Source organism: Odontesthes bonariensis, chromosome 12 (genome assembly GCF_027942865.1).
Source record: "Odontesthes bonariensis isolate fOdoBon6 chromosome 12, fOdoBon6.hap1, whole genome shotgun sequence".
In the NCBI taxonomy this organism is placed as follows: Eukaryota; Metazoa; Chordata; class Actinopteri; order Atheriniformes; family Atherinopsidae; genus Odontesthes; species Odontesthes bonariensis.
This window is the reverse complement of record NC_134517.1, coordinates 33,227,570-33,245,748: the sequence shown is the minus strand read 5'-3', so window position 1 is coordinate 33,245,748 and position 18,179 is coordinate 33,227,570. Positions and strand designations below refer to the sequence as shown.

At 40.7% G+C, this 18,179-nt stretch overlaps 2 protein-coding genes across 3 annotated transcripts; one reads left to right on the top strand and one right to left on the bottom strand.

The window, feature by feature from the left end:
* The first annotated feature begins 68 nt into the window (after positions 1-68).
* On the top strand, positions 69-11,892 carry cfap65 (cilia and flagella associated protein 65). Of its 2 annotated transcripts, none has more exons than XM_075478814.1 (35): positions 69-122; positions 420-502; positions 1,078-1,265; positions 1,351-1,453; positions 1,611-1,777; positions 1,924-2,132; positions 2,613-2,743; positions 2,830-3,055; positions 3,162-3,427; positions 3,514-3,708; positions 3,835-4,070; positions 4,202-4,358; positions 4,526-4,654; positions 5,468-5,719; positions 5,808-5,947; positions 6,083-6,167; positions 6,254-6,400; positions 6,533-6,698; positions 6,846-6,974; positions 7,081-7,294; positions 7,451-7,567; positions 7,671-7,761; positions 7,885-7,970; positions 8,154-8,220; positions 8,436-8,546; positions 8,693-8,884; positions 9,120-9,278; positions 9,435-9,578; positions 9,671-9,787; positions 9,921-10,055; positions 10,155-10,205; positions 10,316-10,536; positions 10,694-10,825; positions 10,986-11,372; positions 11,478-11,892. In XM_075478814.1, exons 2-35 carry the CDS (start codon positions 422-424, stop codon positions 11,518-11,520), a joined length of 5,274 nt encoding a protein of 1,757 aa, XP_075334929.1. In that variant the 5' UTR covers positions 69-122; positions 420-421; the 3' UTR covers positions 11,521-11,892. The 2 variants fall into 2 exon arrangements, with proteins under 2 accessions (XP_075334929.1, XP_075334928.1); XM_075478813.1 differs by having other exon boundaries at positions 11,475-11,892.
* Positions 11,893-12,053: 161 nt separating this feature from the next.
* On the bottom strand, positions 12,054-17,679 carry LOC142396260 (FAST kinase domain-containing protein 3, mitochondrial-like). Its single transcript, XM_075478812.1, has 10 exons — positions 17,612-17,679; positions 16,454-17,360; positions 16,198-16,348; positions 15,818-16,005; positions 14,559-14,727; positions 14,167-14,252; positions 13,853-14,024; positions 13,555-13,624; positions 13,216-13,330; positions 12,054-12,778 (listed from the first exon to the last, which is right to left on the bottom strand). Exons 2-10 carry the CDS (start codon positions 17,333-17,335, stop codon positions 12,665-12,667), a joined length of 1,947 nt encoding a protein of 648 aa, XP_075334927.1. The 5' UTR covers positions 17,336-17,360; positions 17,612-17,679; the 3' UTR covers positions 12,054-12,664.
* Positions 17,680-18,179: the final 500 nt, after the last annotated feature.

Here is an 18,179-nt window from a genome sequence, read left to right as displayed (position 1 = left end):
GACGACCCAAACAATGGCGGGTTACCATGGAGACGCAGTAACTGACAAACTTCACTCAGTGGTGTTTTCGTTACTCCAATGAAATAAAATCCAGTAGCTGAGGTGTTTGTTTTTCACCGAAGGTAAGGATGCTGTTAGAGTGTAATTACACCAATGCGTTGAAGCAGAACACTATGTGTAGTCGTAGGGTTTCTACACTATGAGTGAGTAAGTTAGCCGTGTAATACCCGAATGTAAAACTGTCGGTTTGAAAACACTCTTCAAGCTTAATATTAGGTTTCATTAGGTAGGACTGCTAGCTCTTCGAGGGAGAACGTAATAGTGTAAAATTACACAGTCTTAACGTAGAAAACTTCTTGCAAAAGCCTGTCTGCACTATATACTTTGTAGATGTGAAATGCCTTCCTGTTTTTCCCCAGTCATGTTAGCTGGCGCACGAGGTCCTGAGCCTTTTGGGTCAGTAGCTCCATGGATGTCCTCCGCCTCAGGAAAAGACAACAAAGTAATGTCTAAATAATGTGTTATTGGCCTCTGTAATGACTTGTGACTCCTGCTTCTGAGTTACGTTTAAGTTGGAATGGCACTCTCATTAAGTAATAAAGTAGTATTATCATATCTAAAGCTATCATTGTCTTTATTGTTTATTTCATTTGGCCTCAAAAAGGGGCATATTACTTGCCTCGTCTGTTCAATAGCTGTTCTGACATACATACAGCTGTGTACAAAACTGAATTATGAGTCCATTCTAGTCAGTCAAATATTTATTTGAGTAAAACAATGGATGTGGAAGCACCGCATTGTCCTTATAGTGATAGATGCTCTTTTGATTCTTCAGGGTTTTTTTTTTTTGCAAATTGAATTTAGAGGGTTACTTTTCATTTTTGTTGGCCACTTGTTTTGTAATAAGTTCAAGTGTTACCTGAAAATAACTTTCCCTTTTTTGAAGTACCTATTGGTTAATGATTATTTCAGTCCAGTATAAGCATTTAATCTTGATAGATATATTTCTCATTTAAAATAAAAGAATTTTACTAAAACTTTATTAAAAACAATTTTTTACATCACCCCACCTTACAGAACCCAGGGATTCAACCCAGACGACAGGGTGGGAAGTACCAAACACAAGCCACGGGCCGGAGAAGCTGCTTCTTAGGTGTGGAAACTAGGCCAGAGCTGATATGGGATGACTGGGACCTGGGAAGAGAGTTCACCAAGACACTGGTGTTAAAGAATATTCATCTCAAGCTGCAGAAACTGCACATAAGGTCTTATAAATGCACAAACATACTCAGTCACAAGCTAAACACTCGGGATCCACAAGGTAACATTGCCCCTCTTTCTACCTTACAGACCTCCAGGGTCCAAATTTTTCTCAACCTCAATTTCTCAGATAGTTGTTCTCAGCCCAGGGACTTCTTTCTCCATGCTGGTCACCTTTAGACCACTCCAAAGGGTAACACATTCTAGTACTAAATGGAATAACAGATTGTCCCTCTAGGATGCAAAAATGAAATATGACCATTTACATAAATAGAAAGTAATCCACTTCTCTTGTTTCATGTTATCTGCCAATGTAACGCTTTGTGTGTCTATCTGACCGCGTGGGACAGTGTGAATATGAGGACAGCATTGAGTTTCACAGTAAGGAGGGCAGCTTTCAAGTATGCCTCCGTGCCATCCTCCCTCATCATACCCTGGAGACGCCTGAATCTGTGATGCTCCCGCTCTGTGCTGTTCAGCACTCATCGCAAATTAATTTCCTGCTAAAAAACATTAGGTACCTCTAAATCTTGTTACTGTATATTTGTATGTCTTTACTTATGTATATCCACATTTTGTGGTGTGCAGCAAGAAAGTTATTTCCAGTTAATATGTATAGGCCTTTTTAATTTTTTTCTGTTTCTGCAAATTTTACTCCCACAGTAAACTCGAGACGTCATTCCAGTGGGATTGTCCAGCGCCGTTCCAGCTGAGACCAGAGCAAGGCGTGCTGAAACCCAGACAGGAGTGTCACATCACGGCGGTCTTTCTGCCACAAGAAGCGCGGGTGTACCAGCAGCAGGCACATTGCAGATTTGGAGAGGAAGGGAACGAGGCGGAAAGCTGCTGCACTGTGATTTTACAGGGACTAGGTACGAGTGAGACCGAACATGAATAAGTAGTTAACAAGAGTAGAATTCTGACATCTTGAGCAGACATACACTTTGATTGCTACAATAGACAGTATGATCAGTACCTCCACAGTTACTCTCGTGGGCACAGTTTGCAGTTCAAGTGTAAATTGTGGTGTGCTTGTGGTCATATGTTAAACCCCACTTCTCTCCTTAGTTACATATATCAATATGCATTATGTCTACATGTAAATCATAAAACAAGTGCTTAATTTGAAAAAAACAAAAAACAAAAACTAAATTACAGATTTTTCTGTGTGTGCAAATGTGAACAAAGATGCATTTTTTCATATTCGTGTGAAGTGCAGCTTTTTTTTAATGTATCAAAAATGGGGGTCTGTGTTATGGATTGAACCAAATTATATTGGTATATTCTTAATCTCAGAAAACTATGCGTAAGGATGTGAGGATCCCAACAACTTTAACTTGCTATATTTTCAGCGAAATACCCATATCTTCAGATAAGAAATCCCACGAGCAAAGATGAGGAGGACTATCCGGTGCTGCACTTTGGGTCTGTGGCAGTCGGTCAGAGTTTACGTAAACATTTTGACCTCTTCAACCCATCTCCTGTGGGTAATACAGATACATACACAGACTCAAATGTACACTCTTCGCTTTCTTCTCTCACATCTCTCCTTTCACTCATCTCCATCAGGTAAATGTGTTTTTTTCTCTGTCACGTCTGCCCGGTGTGGCAGCCATGTTGGAGTCAGAATTCAGCTGTGATGTCACTAAGGGTGAGGTGGCTCCTGGTGGATCACTACGGGCCACGGCCACTTATTCTCCTGCTGTGGTGGACACTTTCTCTGTTGAGTACTTGACTCTAAAATATAGAGGGGCACTCAATGAAACTCAGCTCAAACTTATTGGAAATTGTAGAGGTAAAAAGGACGTGCACACAACTTAAAAATCCAATGTTTATTTTTATTCTTACAAAATGAAGTGTATGCTCCTCTGACATAGTGAAAAAAATCTATTTCTACTAAGGTCCCAAAGTTTCCTTGTCCTCCTCTGTGGTGGACTTTGGATGTGTTGAAGAAAGAGGACCAGTAGTACAGACAGTGAAGCTGGTTAATTCTTCCACTGTTGAGGCTATCTACCAATGGGATATTGACTGTGGGAACAGTGTATTCAGCATTCTACCAGCAAGTGGCACTGTGCCCCCACAGAGTCATACCACACTGAGGGCAGTTTATAGACCCACACACCCTATGGCACACTACAGGAGAGTGACATGCCTCATACTGCACAAGGTATGATATGCAACTCCGTATACACTCATAAAAAGTAGACAAACATAGTTAAGACAATCGACCATCTTACTTATTCATCCTTTTAGGATCCATTATTTCTGGACCTGATTGGGACCTGTTACTCGGAGCTCCTGAAACCAGCCATTCTGAAACCTGAACACTTGGTTCTGTACAAGCTTCACTGGTACCGCAGACAGGACTCATCAGACTCTGCCAGTGTCCAACATCAAGACTGTGATACACACATAGACCAGCAGGGGACGCACTTCTGCACAGAGGAGGTATTTTTTCCCCAAAAAAAGTATTTCCCTGTTCAATTTAAAAAAAAAAACTTTTAGTCACATGTAAACAGCAGCTGTTTTTGATTAAGGACAAAGTATTGTCTTTTTTTATTTGTCATTGTCTAGCAGTCAAATCAAAAGCCAAGCAGTGCCGCTGTCATGTCGACCACACCCATGGAGGAATTTTACCAAACATGCATGGGATATAAGGACCCTCTCTCTTCAAGCTGTTCTTCATCTCCACATGTGTCTGTGGTGCCAAATGAACTGTGGTTTAATCACAAAATGGCATCCTCTTTGTATACTTCATCTGCTTTCTCACAGTCTGTTTCCATTACAAACCACACCAGAGGGAAACTCAGGTAGCTCTGCTTGTCATGGATCTTGGTTTCTGACAGCTGCATTTTAAACATTTTTTTTTTCCTTATTGAAATTTAAGAGTTAGATTTGTTCTTCACTGATAAGGCCTACATTACATGGGATTCTGTTCTAGCCTGGTGTGGACTCTTCTCCAAGACTCTCCATTCTCTATCTGTCCCTCATCGTGTGACCTCGCCCCACTGAAGTCCACCTCATTCCGTGTGACATATGACCCCAAGAAGCTCAATACCCTGCATGGAGCACAACTTGAGTGCTTTGCACAGCACAAGGTAGTATTCTTTGCCAACCTACTATAAGCAGTCTGTAACAGTGAGCAATAGTTATTCTCCTATTTGAGTTAAAATTGCAGAGAATTGTCTTTCATCCATGTTGTAAGAAGTAAACAGAGTGAAGTTTTGGTGCTGTTGTGCAGTTATTATAAACCTCTCTGCTGCAGGACAGTCCTGACTTAAGACGGCGACTGTTGTGTCCTCCCTGGTGTGTGACTGTCAGAGTCATCGGCCACTCCTTTCAGCCAGGCAAAGAGCACTTTATCCCAAACTGCTCCCTGAATCCTCCTCTAGTGGTGAGACACAAGTACATCCAAAAATACCTGTTTCACCATTATTATTAGATCCCTGACTAAAGTAAAAGAAAGTAAAAGCACTGATATAGCAATGTGAAAATATTCCATCACAAATGAAACTCTTCAATGAAAAATAAGTAGCTAAATGTGACTAAAGTAATAAAGTAAAAGTACTGGTTTGTTCTCTTTGGGTGTGATATATCTTATGAAATTATTAGGTTATTAGTTCTGAAATAATATGTAAGCAGCATATGACTGTTGCAGTTGCTAGAGAAAGTGCAAGTTTGAATTACTTTGAATACAGTTTTATTTACAGCTACACCAAATCAATCTGAGACCCTGTGAGATGAGTAATGGGAAGCTTAAGAGGGGAAAATCAACAACAACAAATCAACAAAAAAAGAAGCTGTGACGCCATATACTTTTTTCATAATTTTTCTTTTGTATGGAGATATTCAAACATTTAGAAAAATAAACCATTTGACAAGCTAAGAAGGATGGATCACCATTTGGTGGAGCTGTTAACTCGTACACGATATCTCGATTATCAGAGGCTACAAAGGTTTGAAACCTCAGAAAGTGCAAGTATGTCACTAAATGAAATGTATTTAGTTCCATTCCTTCATTTACTTAGTTCTCAATATATGAAGGGTTAGGGTTTTCTTTTAACCTACTGCGTCCTGTTGTCTGTCTCAAGAAACACATCAACACATTGTTAAAGTAAAAATTGTTTATTTGAAAACTCTGTTAAACACCACATCCTTACGCAATGAAAATGATTCTGTATTTACTCTGTCACCTTGTTCTTGATAGGTGTTTCCAGCACTTGGTGCCATTTCCTATCGGACAGTGCTACTGCAAAATGATGGAGACCTGCCCGTCACTTTCTGCTTGGACCACAGATCAAACTGTCCTTTGGCAGAATCGGTGTGTTTACAGCCAAGCTGTGGTTTGATCCAGCCAGAGGATCACCAAATCCTCACCATTAGAAGAATTCCTACAGAGGACAGTCCCAAACAGGGCTTCAACTTATCCTTACAGCTCAATTCAGCTAAATTCAAAAGGGTACCACACTACACAAAGACATTAGACATTCAAACTCATTCACATTGTTCATGCTTTTTTACTTTGCAAATATGTCTCTTTCTTTTAGGAATTGACTGTTGTGAGTTTGATGGAAAAGCCGTGTATGTCTTTGGAAAGTGGCAGCGATTTGTATTTCCGTCCAACAGCTGTGGGTTCACAAACCCAGCGCACCCATCGCATCAGGAACTTAAGCCACCTTCCTATGCGGTTGCTTGCTTTTATTTTCTTCCGTTGTTATTCTGGTCCTGTTTTCTGACATTTTCGGTGTATTATTTGTTGTTCTGACTTATCTCAGCATCATTCATTTTATTTGTGGTTTCCTGTGATTGTTCTCCATGATAGCTTTCAGTGGAACATTCCAGAGCCAGACCATGACCTTATCTTTGTCAAACCAGATGCTGGTGAACTGCATCCAAATGACAGCTCAGTGAGAGACTATGAGAATATCACATGCCACACATTAATGACTCATTAAAATGGTTTACTAAGCAGTTTACTTTATTTTTATTACAGGTCCAGATATGGTCCTTCAGTCCTCAAGCAGAGAAAACATACATATTCAAACCAACTCTCACCTTCTGGCCACTTCAGAGTGATATATCAAAGAAGTCACACCTTACCCTTGAAGTTTTTGGAATGGGTTCCAAGGGCTTCTTAGAGGTGAGACTGTAATTGTGTTTGCAGAGAACTGTATAATATGCTGGTGTGTAGATGCTTATATAATCAGTTTCCACCAATTAAAATGAATGTTCCACACATTTGAAGATGTGTGCTTCTTTTTGTCTTTCTCAGGCAGAGAAAGCAGATCTGGACATGGGGGAGACTCTTGTTGGAAGCTGTTACTCAGTTGAGGTTCCTCTTGTGAACAACAGCCCCTGTCCTGTTTCTTTTTGTCTCTCTGTACAGGAGACACTTCAAGAAAATCACCCTTCTTCTGACTCTGAAGCAGGGCAGAGTGGTAATAGCTTTTGTGGCCTTTCTCATCATTGTTTTACTCTAATTGTGATGTTGATCAGTTCTGTAAATTTGCATGTGCATCTTATATTCTGGTCAGGACGTAGTTTGCACACTGGTAGACTAATTTTGTCCCATTTGGCCATTTAAGCCCTGCAACTTGACTGTGAAAGGGGAACCATCGCCTCACACTCCACAATGCTAATCCGATCCACTTTCAGACCATGCAGACAAGCCCAGTACCTCTGGACCATCAGCTACCAGATTCTAAATTCTAATGGTAAACAGAGGATTAATGTACACAACATAGCTTGATATATTCTACTATTCAATTCTCAATACTTTCAGCTCTCTGTATCCGTCTGTATCTGTCTGTCTCTTTGCAGGGTTTGCATCAGGCCCTTCTGAGGCACTGTGTGAAGTGCGAGCTAAGGGAGTGTTTCCCACCTTACAGGTGATTGATGGATGTTCTGGTGGGAGTGTGGGCAAGCTAAGCAAGCTGCATTTGTGGAAACTCTTCTCACTGGACAGCCTAAATCAGCGCCTGCTCTCCACCCCCTCCCCCGCAGAACTGACTTTTAGATCTCCCATCAAGCACAAGTTAGTTTGATGCAAAATGTACAATTCAAGATTCATTATACATGAAAATTGAATAATTAGTCCCATAATTTATTGGCTCTCATCAGGAATAGTGATATTGCTCATGCAGGGTGTGTGCATGACAGTGTCCTCTCTTTCTGTCTCTGGTCTCCACAGTTGTTCAGTTTTCACCAAAGCCCTGTTGGATTTCAACTTCAGTTCTGCTCCTCTGAATTCAGACCCCTCAAATTTTGTGTTGATGTTTCATAACCCGGGTTCTAACCCTGTGGACTGGTATGTAAACAACAGACTGCAGAAAACATAGTAAAGTCATACCATAGAACGGACAAGAGACCAGACTGATGTGTGCAGTTCCTCATTTGAACTTTGATTTTAGGGCTTTCTTATTTCCAGAGGACCAACAGATAGAGCTAGAGTACTGGGCAGTAACAGGGGAGTTCAGCAGCACAGAGCTGTCCCAGATGAAGGTCATACATTTCCTTTCAATTAAAAAAAAATCAAGAATTATTTTCTTTTAGGATAAATTGGGATAGGAAATATTCAGGATTCAGAACATATTAAATAAAACATTTTTTTTTTTTTATTAACAGGTTCAAGACAATCAACTATTCAGGGTTTCCCCTCGCTCTGGAAGTTTACTGCCTGGTCAGAGGAGTGCAGTGCACTTCAGATACAGGTCGGAGATTATTACACCGTGTATGGCGCAAACGCACATATAAGTCAAGTTTAAGTTTAAGATTTTATGTTTGAAATTTTCTGACAATGAATGTTTTGAATACAAATGACGTGTCTTGTACAAAGCTGCTCTTATATGGATAAGAATACACTCATTATTTTATATAATGCTTTTCCTTCACAGTCATGACTTTGTTGGAACAAATCGGCTCCCTGTTGTGTTCAAACTCTCTTACGGCAGAGAGATCATGGTGAGGTTTTATATCCGGCATGCATTTATTCAGTTCTGGCAACACAATTATAAAAATGTACTTGCGAATTCCTGCAGAATCAAAATTTAAACAGAATCAGCCTCTTTGCTGTTATTTGCAGTTGTTCCCTTCAGGAGTGCTATTCAAATATTCTCTCTTTAATTTGCTGTATCTTAATATTTTCTTCAACCATGTGATGTTTTTTCTGTGTGCAGCTGAACTTTCAAGGTGTGACTGTGGAAAGGGATAAACCATATCTCCACTTTGCCTCCAATCAACATGTCTTCACCTCTGTAACTATTGGGGACTGCAGTCCTCCAAGGCAGGTGTGTGCTTGATTCTCTGATATTTAACTAAAAGCACATTTTTTTTGCACTCTATACTGTATGTTTAAAACACCATGACAGCTTGAGGTCGTACGAAGTTCCTGACAAAATGTCTCAATATTTGTCTGAATTTATTCACTGTGCAGATGTATGAATTGCACAATGGTGGGGCAGTGCCAGTCCGTTATGAAGTAGACACAGCTGTGTTGTCACAGCTTCAGCTAGACAACTTTAACCATCCGGTACTGGGTTGCCTCAATCCAGAAGGAGAAGTCCTTCCAGGAAAAACCATCGTGCTTGAATGGATCTTCGCTCCACTGGAGGCTAAGATGTACCATGTATGAACTGAGCTATATTCTCTATACCTTATGCAAGCTTTTGAGAATTGTCCTTCCACATCATTTATTCTGTTAGGTACAATGCTTCACAAAGTGTTTTTCTCTATTACATTGTTATCATTAAGCTCATATGATTGATTAAGCCTAAAATTGATTTCTAAATTGCTAACAATGATGTGATGATTTTTGTCTGCAATCTGTGATTTACTCTTTTTCCATCTTTTCATTTCCCCAGATGGATGTTCCGATCCACATTCAGAATGGAGAGTCGACATTGGTGAGGTTTGAAGGATGTGGGGTTGATGCTCCAACACTGAGCTCCTCAGAAACCTGTACATGCAGTGATAGTAAGGCTCCTATTCACCGTGTTCAGAGGGTGCCCTTTCCTGGACAGGTAAGTTCACATGTGAATAAACAGAGTTTAGGAAAACAAATGCACGTTCCTTGTCTTTGCCGTATCATTCGTGTACTATTTTTATTATAATTTAAGAAGACTTTTTTAATCTTTTTGGAATACCAGCAGCCCATGAAAGTTTCTCTGTGTGTGCAGGTGTTATTCCTATCTGAAGACAGTGTTTTTCTTGGTGATATCGCTGTTTCCTCGCAATCTCCAAGTATCCTCTTCCTCACCAATGTGTCCTTAACAGACACTGTTCAGTATATGTGGGAGCTGCCACAGCAGAGCAACCAGCAGGTTAAGTTTTCCTCTTGAATCAGTTCAAACTTGGAGCTAAAAGTATTATACCCTTTCTGACCAGCTTCGCTTGTGCACATGTCTTATGTCAGGTGGTGCAGATGCATCCGGAGCGAGGCTGTCTTGGTCCCGGGGACTTTGCTCTTTGTGTTCTTAACTTCACTCCTACAGATTACCCCACCGTTTATATGCTTGATTTGGTCTGTCAGGTACCACAGATGTGCCATTGTATAATTAAGGCTGTAATAAATGGCAGATGGTCGTACTTTCTGTTAAATTATACTTCGGGTTTGACAGACAATTTTTTCACATAATGTTACATTCCTCCCCTCTCTTCTCCAGGTTACTCAGGAAGCTGCGCTTGCTGAATATCGTGAAGCTTTGCAGCGCTGGGAAGATGAAAGAGAAAGACAGCGAGATGAATTCATAATCACAGACAAAAATGTCCCAGAGAGACAAATACTTTTGATTGATAAGGTTTGATCATTTGTTTACAATTTGAAAATTTTAAAATGATGTAACTTTTTCTTTTCTTTTTTTTCAATGTATTCAACTTGTATTTCATTCTGGATACAGGAACCTTTAGCAGCACCTGCAAGAAAAGGGCCGCCACTCAGAAAATACAAGGTTGCTTTTATTTCCAGTCATTATTATCCTTCTAACTTTTAAATGTGATGTAAAAACCTAAACTTTAGAGGGCATAATTTGTGTGATCTACCTCTCTATTTCCCCTCTAGACCCTTCCTCCCATTGGTGCGAGCAGTAGTTGGGAAACAGTTGGCAGCCTTTGTGTTAAACAAACAAGAGCTGAGCGGCGAATGATGCGAGAAAAAGCAAAAGTATGGAAGCGACCTGTTCCCCCCAAACCTGCTCTGCTGCAGCTGAGTGTTACAGCACACTCCCATGGGCTTCTGGAGTACTGCAGACACTTTCCTCATCAGTACAATAGGCTCTGCAGGTAACATCTTTTACACACTTAATATAGCTGAGCAAATAACCTGACTTTGCAGTTATTGAAATGTTATGCTTCTAAAAGAAAAGTTCACAGAAATATAGATCTGCTTGCTATCATGTAGCTGAAACAGTCATTTTTTTTACCTCCTTTTTTCTTTCAGGTACCTTCAGCAGAATAAGGTCCAGACACCTGTAAGCCGTTCTGAAGACCCATCCCTCCCTGCTGGTCCGTTTACACCTCCACATGGCCCTGAGAGAGAGCTTGTTGTGAACATACTATCCCCTTTTCTAAGGTAACACCCAAATTATATTCTGCAAGGGTTCACACACATATCGTGGCTGACTTTTTACCTCACATAAACTTAGCTGTTTGATATGAAATGACAATTTCATGACAGTTTGATTTACAGAGAAGAGCTTTGTAACAAGTAATGATCATCTCTGTCATTTCAGGGACATACTTGATGATTCAGCCTTCATCCAGTCTCTGATTGCTTTATCCTCCAAGCCTAGTATTTACAAGCCTACAGAAATATCTCCCACTCTGTACCCATGGGTTCCATCGCTGCCCTGCCCCGCTACACGTGTAACCTCTTCTTCTCCCTCTACACCTCAACCTCCCTTTCTGTTGAATGGGACAATTGACAGGAAGGGGACGGGAGAAAGTTCTGAAAACAGGCCTCAAATGCAGTCTACACTACAGTCTCAGCATGCTCCTGCTCATGTGACTGAGGCTATTTTGATGAACACTCTGCAGAACCTGATGATGGAAGTCATCAGAGGAGAACTCGTCTTAACAGCACACCCCCGCTCCATTAGCCTGCCGCCATTTTCAAGGAGGTAAATACAAGCCCAACTTTCACACACACTGACAGTGACTCTAGCTGTGCTATCTGCTTTTTCTCTTTGTTATGCAAGAGATGAGCTTGTTCTGTGCTCCAGTAGAAGCAGACAGATGTCCGGAGCCATGGCTGAGGAGGACCAGTAGATACTGAAGTGTCATCATCTGCCCAATTCCCAAAGGTCTGCCTCCCTCTTCTACGCTGATTAAAATCCAAGCCACGTTATTCAACTTGACACATGTATCCCACCCAAAGTCTTCCATCTTTTTTCCTCCTCCATCCCACCAGCGTTTTTTTAAATTCTTTTTTGTATGGGGCCCTCCCCTTCATAAATATCTCCATAAAAATGTGACTAAAGGCATGAATGCTTCATGAATAACAGCGATAACTCTTATTTCTTTTGGGGGCTTTCCGAGATTAAGAATGTTTATCTGGGTATGGAAAAATGACAACTTAATTTTTTTAATCACTTAGCATTAACTAATAGTAGAGCAAAAAAAATCATGGGGGAGGGGTTTCAGCTGGTATTCAGTGGGTGTAAAATTAAGATCAATTCTGTTATTTCTTTAAATCTATAAAATATATCGCATCTACATTTCTTCTTAAACTGAAATTAAACTAAATCTGTCAATTCCTTGTGTTTTTAGTTATAAAGAATCCCCTCTGACACATCACAGAGTTTGAGGTAAATTATGATAGATTTATTCAACAAAAAAAGACATTTCAATTCATTTACATCTCATTTAGTCATCCGTGATAATAGATCTTTTATAATTCGATACATTTTATTTACATGTACTGTATTTTGTGCTCATATTGATCACATAAATTTAATAGCTACATTGAGCTACAATCAAAATGTCCATCATTATAAATATCAATATTTATAAAAGGCCAAGTTCAAGTATACAATGTATAGTCAAACAAATAGATAGGGTAATGTTTACCCCTCTCTTGCAAAGGCATTTTATGCACCTTGGTAACAAACAAAAAAGAGCTCCACAGGCATCTCTCTTTCATTAAGAGGCAGCTTTGATGGCACCTTGGCGAAACTGTTAGATGGAATTTGATGATATATTTCTGGTGAACATAAGGCAGGTTGTTTAATAGAACTATTGTCACAAAAAAAGCCAAAAAAAGAACAACAGTGCAAGAGGTATTTGTTGCTTATTGGGCACTGAAACGGCTTATTCCTGTCACCCGACAGCATGATATATCAGTGAGCAGATAATCAAGTATTAAAAGATGGTTTATGTAACTGATCCAACAGATTTTTGGCTTGACACAGTTTTAAGACGTTAGTTGATTATGTCTGAACTTGGAGAGAGTGGGGGAAATCTTGTCATGAAGATATTGGACCTGTTCCTCCTGAGTTCTCAGCTTCTCAAATTCAAAATAAGGGATCTGTAAGAGAGGGAGGAGACGTGTTTTTGAGAATCAAAACAATTAAATCCAATTGTTAAGATTCTTTCTTCAAACAAATATAATATAAATGATAAATCTCTTATTTTTATGATTGACCAACTCTTATTTACATATAATGTCAAAAGTGTTATAATCAGAGAAGGGCAGGAAAGTTGAGTCAAATTACATCACAGCATATGTGGAAAATGTGCAAAATAAAATAAATAATAAGAAAAAAAGAATGTACACGAAGTGACTTTAATGACAGTGAACTCATCAAAAATTATCCATATACACCATAACAAACAAACATGTAACTGCAGGTTAATTATATGTTAACTTACTGAGAGGAAGCTGCAAATGAGCAACCTCCAAATCTTTGATATCTTGTTTCAGCAATCTACTCTCATCACGTTTGCCAGTTTTGAAAAGCCTACCTGCACCACCTCATATCCAATCCTGCGGAGGTGTCGCCTCTTTGTGACTTCCTTCCCCAGCAGATGCTGTGTGTTGCTGCAGAAGCGGTTTTGACCATCCAAACATAGTGCAATCCTATTCAAGACACGATGAAAGATTAAAACATTTCATTAAGACTTTGTGCAAAAGTCACGCCAAGCCGACTTCCAAATCTAAGGCTACATATGTTGATATGGTTCAAAGAATTATCTATCCGGCATTTCTAAATATTGTGCATCTTCTACCTTCTACAGAAACACTTTAAACTACTGTCAGAATGCTGAGGTGAATCTAGCTCCAATAAACAAAACAGGGTTTACCTTCTGGAAGTTTGTTCCCACTGAGGCAGGGGCAGGACAAATCCATTCTCATCCAGGCATAATTCCACATCTGGATATAAAACAGAGGCAAAACAACAACTGTCTATCAGTACAGCTGAAGCAACAACACAAGCATGGCTTTGGTGAGCCACTTTTGGAAATTTGAAGGAGAAAACCATAAATTGTCCCCATACAATATATCTTAGGAAGCTAAATGTACATTTTACATATTAATGTAGAATTACTGACATGCAGCTGTATGTTAATCACACATTTTTCTGATATGGTTGTTGCTTACCAATGGTATATCCAACTTGGGTAAAGATTCTGGTGGAGAAAAACTTCCCCCCTAGCAGCACTTCAAGTGGACCTTTGACCTGTCTGTACAGCAGGCTCTCCACAGGTGTCTCAAAGGCTTGGTCCATGGAGGAAAACTTCTTTACACGGAGAAAAAAGGGCAATCTGGGACCCTGACAGGGAAGGCATGAATAAAAACATATTAACCATCATCAGTTACTGTTATTGTGTCAGTCAAGATCCTTATCAGGCAAAATTAAAAAGGATCTAACAATAAGTTAATTTACTATAAACTGTATGTCGTGTGAAGCTCACCCAGTAGTATGTGCACTCTAGTGAGGTAGAGAGATGGAGCTGTGTCAGTTGTCCCAAAGCGTTCTTGTCCACTGGCTCCCCCTGTGCTGTAGGACAAACAAGGACACCTTATATCAGAGATATTATGTAACCCACTGCATACATACAACAGTCACTGCCATGTCATGCCTCTGTGTACTGGTAAGAAGTACAACAGTCAATTGAACAACTATTCACTAAAAGAACAGTTCCTTCTGCATAGAAAAAAGAAGTTTTACATGAAAGTCTCTTTAAATGAGCAGCTGTTACCGTCTGTATACACACGAGGTGAAAGCAACAAGTTCACCGTGAAACGTCACACTGACACGAGAAACATAAGAAAAGCTGTGACTGATTTAGATTGTTGCACATACCTTCCAGCTTCTGTAGGAAATATGGGCTGAACACTTTTTTTATGTAGTTGAGTGGGAACCGTTCAAGGTGAACGCAGGCGTGCAGCATGTCTATGAGCGAGCGAGGCTGGAACTGGGAAAACCTTGATGACAAAATGCTCTCCAGCTTTTTAAACATCTGACCGGAGCACTGAGAGGTAAAAGAGAGCAGACAGAAAGAAAACCAAACAGATTAGCGTACTGTCAAGCAACTGCAATTTCCTTCATGAAGAAAAAGCAAAGCCCGTACATGCTTATCTGCGTTTTAGTCCCAATGCAAAGTTAGCTCATGGCTGTAGTAAGACTGTTTCAAATAAACGCAAATAATGCAATGATTCTGCAAACTATTTAAACCCCAAAATTACTTTCAAATACAAAAAAACACAACGTATCGGATGCTAAAACAGAGAAGTCTTGTGAAATGATATGCTCACTTGTTGTTTGCAACAGGGTTCAAAGAGCTGAGGCGAAAGGCTAATGTTTGATGTCAGCTCCAATGTCGTTAATTGTCAACAGGTCAGTAACATGATTGGATATAAAAGGAGCAATTGAGCGAAGATGTTGAAGGGCTCAAGACTCTTTAAAAATACATTTGTAAATAGTAAATAATGTAAGATTAGCCTCTCATTTTATAATTGCAAAGGATTTGGGGGTTTCACCACCTACAGTACACTATCATCAACAGATTTAGAGAATCTGGAGATATTTCTGAATGCAAAAAATAAAGTACTTCAATGTCTGTGAGCTTTATTCACTGAAGCACCATTGTTTTAAAAACTTCTGTTTCTGTGGCAGAGGTCACTGGATGCCATCTGGAACTCTTTTAAAAAGCATCGTCTGTGAACATAATCCAGTTTTGTATCCATATCGAAGTTAAAATTCTACCATACAAAGACAAATGTACAGAAATGCCTCCGTCTTCTCTGAACCCGGGCTCACTTGAAGTAGTCTTAGGTGGAGGGGAAAACTAATCCTTTAGTCAGACAAATTAACACAGGAAATTCTTTTTGGAATTCACTGAAACGGCATCCTCCAGACTAAAAAAAATGAGAAAACCCTGCATTGACCATGTTTTAGGTGTGCATTTGAGTATATGGCATAGCTAAGTTGCACTTCTGTAAGGCACCATGAATGCTTTACACATGCCGCAATCCAGATCCAGATCTTGGCAAGATTTTCTTGCTAAGAATGACAGATCACATTTACATTAAATGATGTGACAAGACAAGAAACAGTCTCACCTGTGGCAGGTAATTGAGTCTCCCCATGGCGACTACCTGTTTGGCTATCTGAAGGTTGCTGTGTCTCTCAGCGCTGCACACAAAGTTCTCAGCCACAGCCTCGAATATTGGCTCAGAGCGGCACCTCATTTGCAGACAGTACTCCATGACAGTACTGATCAGCTCTGGATCACACTTTCCCATCCTCTCTGACACACAAAACCAGATTTAGTGATTCTCTTTTACCATCTTTACCTTTTTACCACAGAACTGGACACAAACAGAAATAAGACAAAACACAAAGAATGAAATCTAACCTGACTAGTTATACGTTACAGACAGCTAGGATTACCTCAGGCCATTTAAGGCACAAATTGAGTCAATAGGAAAAGAGAACACACCTGGCAAGTGTTTCTCCATTGCAGCCAGCAGCTCTTCATCATGCTGTCCCAGAACCATAAGCGCAGAAAGCACCTTAGTTATGTCATCATCACTGAAAGCTTTAAAGACACGAGATGCCCTGTTGCTCAGCCTCAGCACCAGGGCGATGGCCTGTGAAACAAAACAGAGAAATGTATTCAAGGCGTTCTTTTTAACTCAAACAGACAGATGAACTCAATTGTCATCACAGAACAGCAGAGTTGTGGCTGTGCCTACCTGTCTCTGCTGTAACCTCAGGAGGGACTGCAGAATATCACTAACTTGATGGGCTTTCAGCCGGTGGACCAGCCTTTGTGTTTGTCTGTGCAAAGCAGAGAGCATCAGTGTTTGCTGCTGGCTGCCTGGGTCATACAACACAGTCAGCAGGGAGTAGACCGCTACAGCCTCGCTGGGGGAGACCATGTCATCTTCTACAGCTGTGCTGATAGAGTTTATGACTTCTGTCCCCATGGGGCACTGGCGACCTTCTAGGGCGCACGCCACCTTCCCCAGGTGGCAGAGCTGTGCCACCCCGATGTCCCTTTTGGAAAGGAGCTCCAGGCTCTCTTTCACCAGTATGAGGACAGGAGGGCTGTGGGCTTCCAAGCCAAACTCAACACAAGCTCCAAGTAAAGTGGCCAGTCCCTCTGCTCTGTCATTGCTGGGGAAGTCTGCCAGCTTGGAGCACAACCCAGCGATGACATCCTCCTCAAAGAGCGACTGAATATTGACCAGTTCAGCGACATTGCTCTGTGCTTTGGCATACGGGGTGTATGGAGAGAGATGCGGGACTGCTCTTGTCGCCCCTTTATGCGCCATCCGCATTCCAGAGTGGTACATGGTCAGTTCATTGTCTCTCCTCTCGGGTGTTCTGGGAAGAGGGGCTGCGCTCCCAACGCCAGCTGTTTCGTTGCGCGTCCTTTCTCTTTGGAAACATCGCACGTCGGTTATGCACGGTTGCTGCGCAATTACAGTTTTGCTAGCCAAATCCACGTTTGCGCATCTTCCAGCGGAACTGCACAGACTGAACCCACGAGGAACCCATAGAGGAAAACAAGCCGATGTGCTGCTCTGACATGCTGCCCTGAGTGACGCCGAGATACATACGATAGACTTCATTGTTTTGTCTCAGAGATGCTCCTTCCTGTTTCAGAATGGAACAGACACGTTCCCGTCAGTACAGAACATTGCCTCATTCAGACAAACAGAAATGTCAAACGTGACCAAGTATAAGCTGAAGATCTACTGCAAGTAAAACAAACGGAAACTAACAACAGCTACTTTAAAGTAAGAATATAAATAACCCACAGATATATTGGCGTTATACAAAGCAACCCAACTCAAATCTCAGCACTAAGCAACTACTGGCTTTTCCAAAGAAAATAGTCGACTCACCCTCAATGAGACACTGTGAACTTGTAAGGCTGCAGCACATTACATACAGAACTCGCCTTCACTGTTTTGTAATGAAGTTGTGTAAGATCACATGTGTTTGCATGTGCTGCCACTCTGTGGCCAAAACATATATTGCAGGCTGGCTGCGTATTATATACTCACAGCACTGTGGATTGGTTGAAACTGCTGGCGGGAGGGAGTGGTAATGGGAGGGAGAAGAAACAGGAGGAGCCGTGTCATCCAGAGGGGGGGACACGTCCGGCTTTGCTGCCATGTGTGCTGATCGTCTGTCATAGACGAGACTGAACAGGTTCATGACGTAACAGTTTCAAGTATTCTGCATTTTATTCAGGGTGGGGAGTTGTAACATGTTTCTATAAGATCTATTGATTTTTCTTCAGTCGCATTTCTTTTTTTTAAAAGTTTTTCTGTAACTAATGACAATGCAACCATGCAATTTCTCTTAGGGAAATAGAAGAGTATCATTCTATTCTAAAATACATATCTGAGTCCATGGTTTGTGAATGAAGGAGTAACCTCTGAACTGAAAGCCTCACTCATATTTATG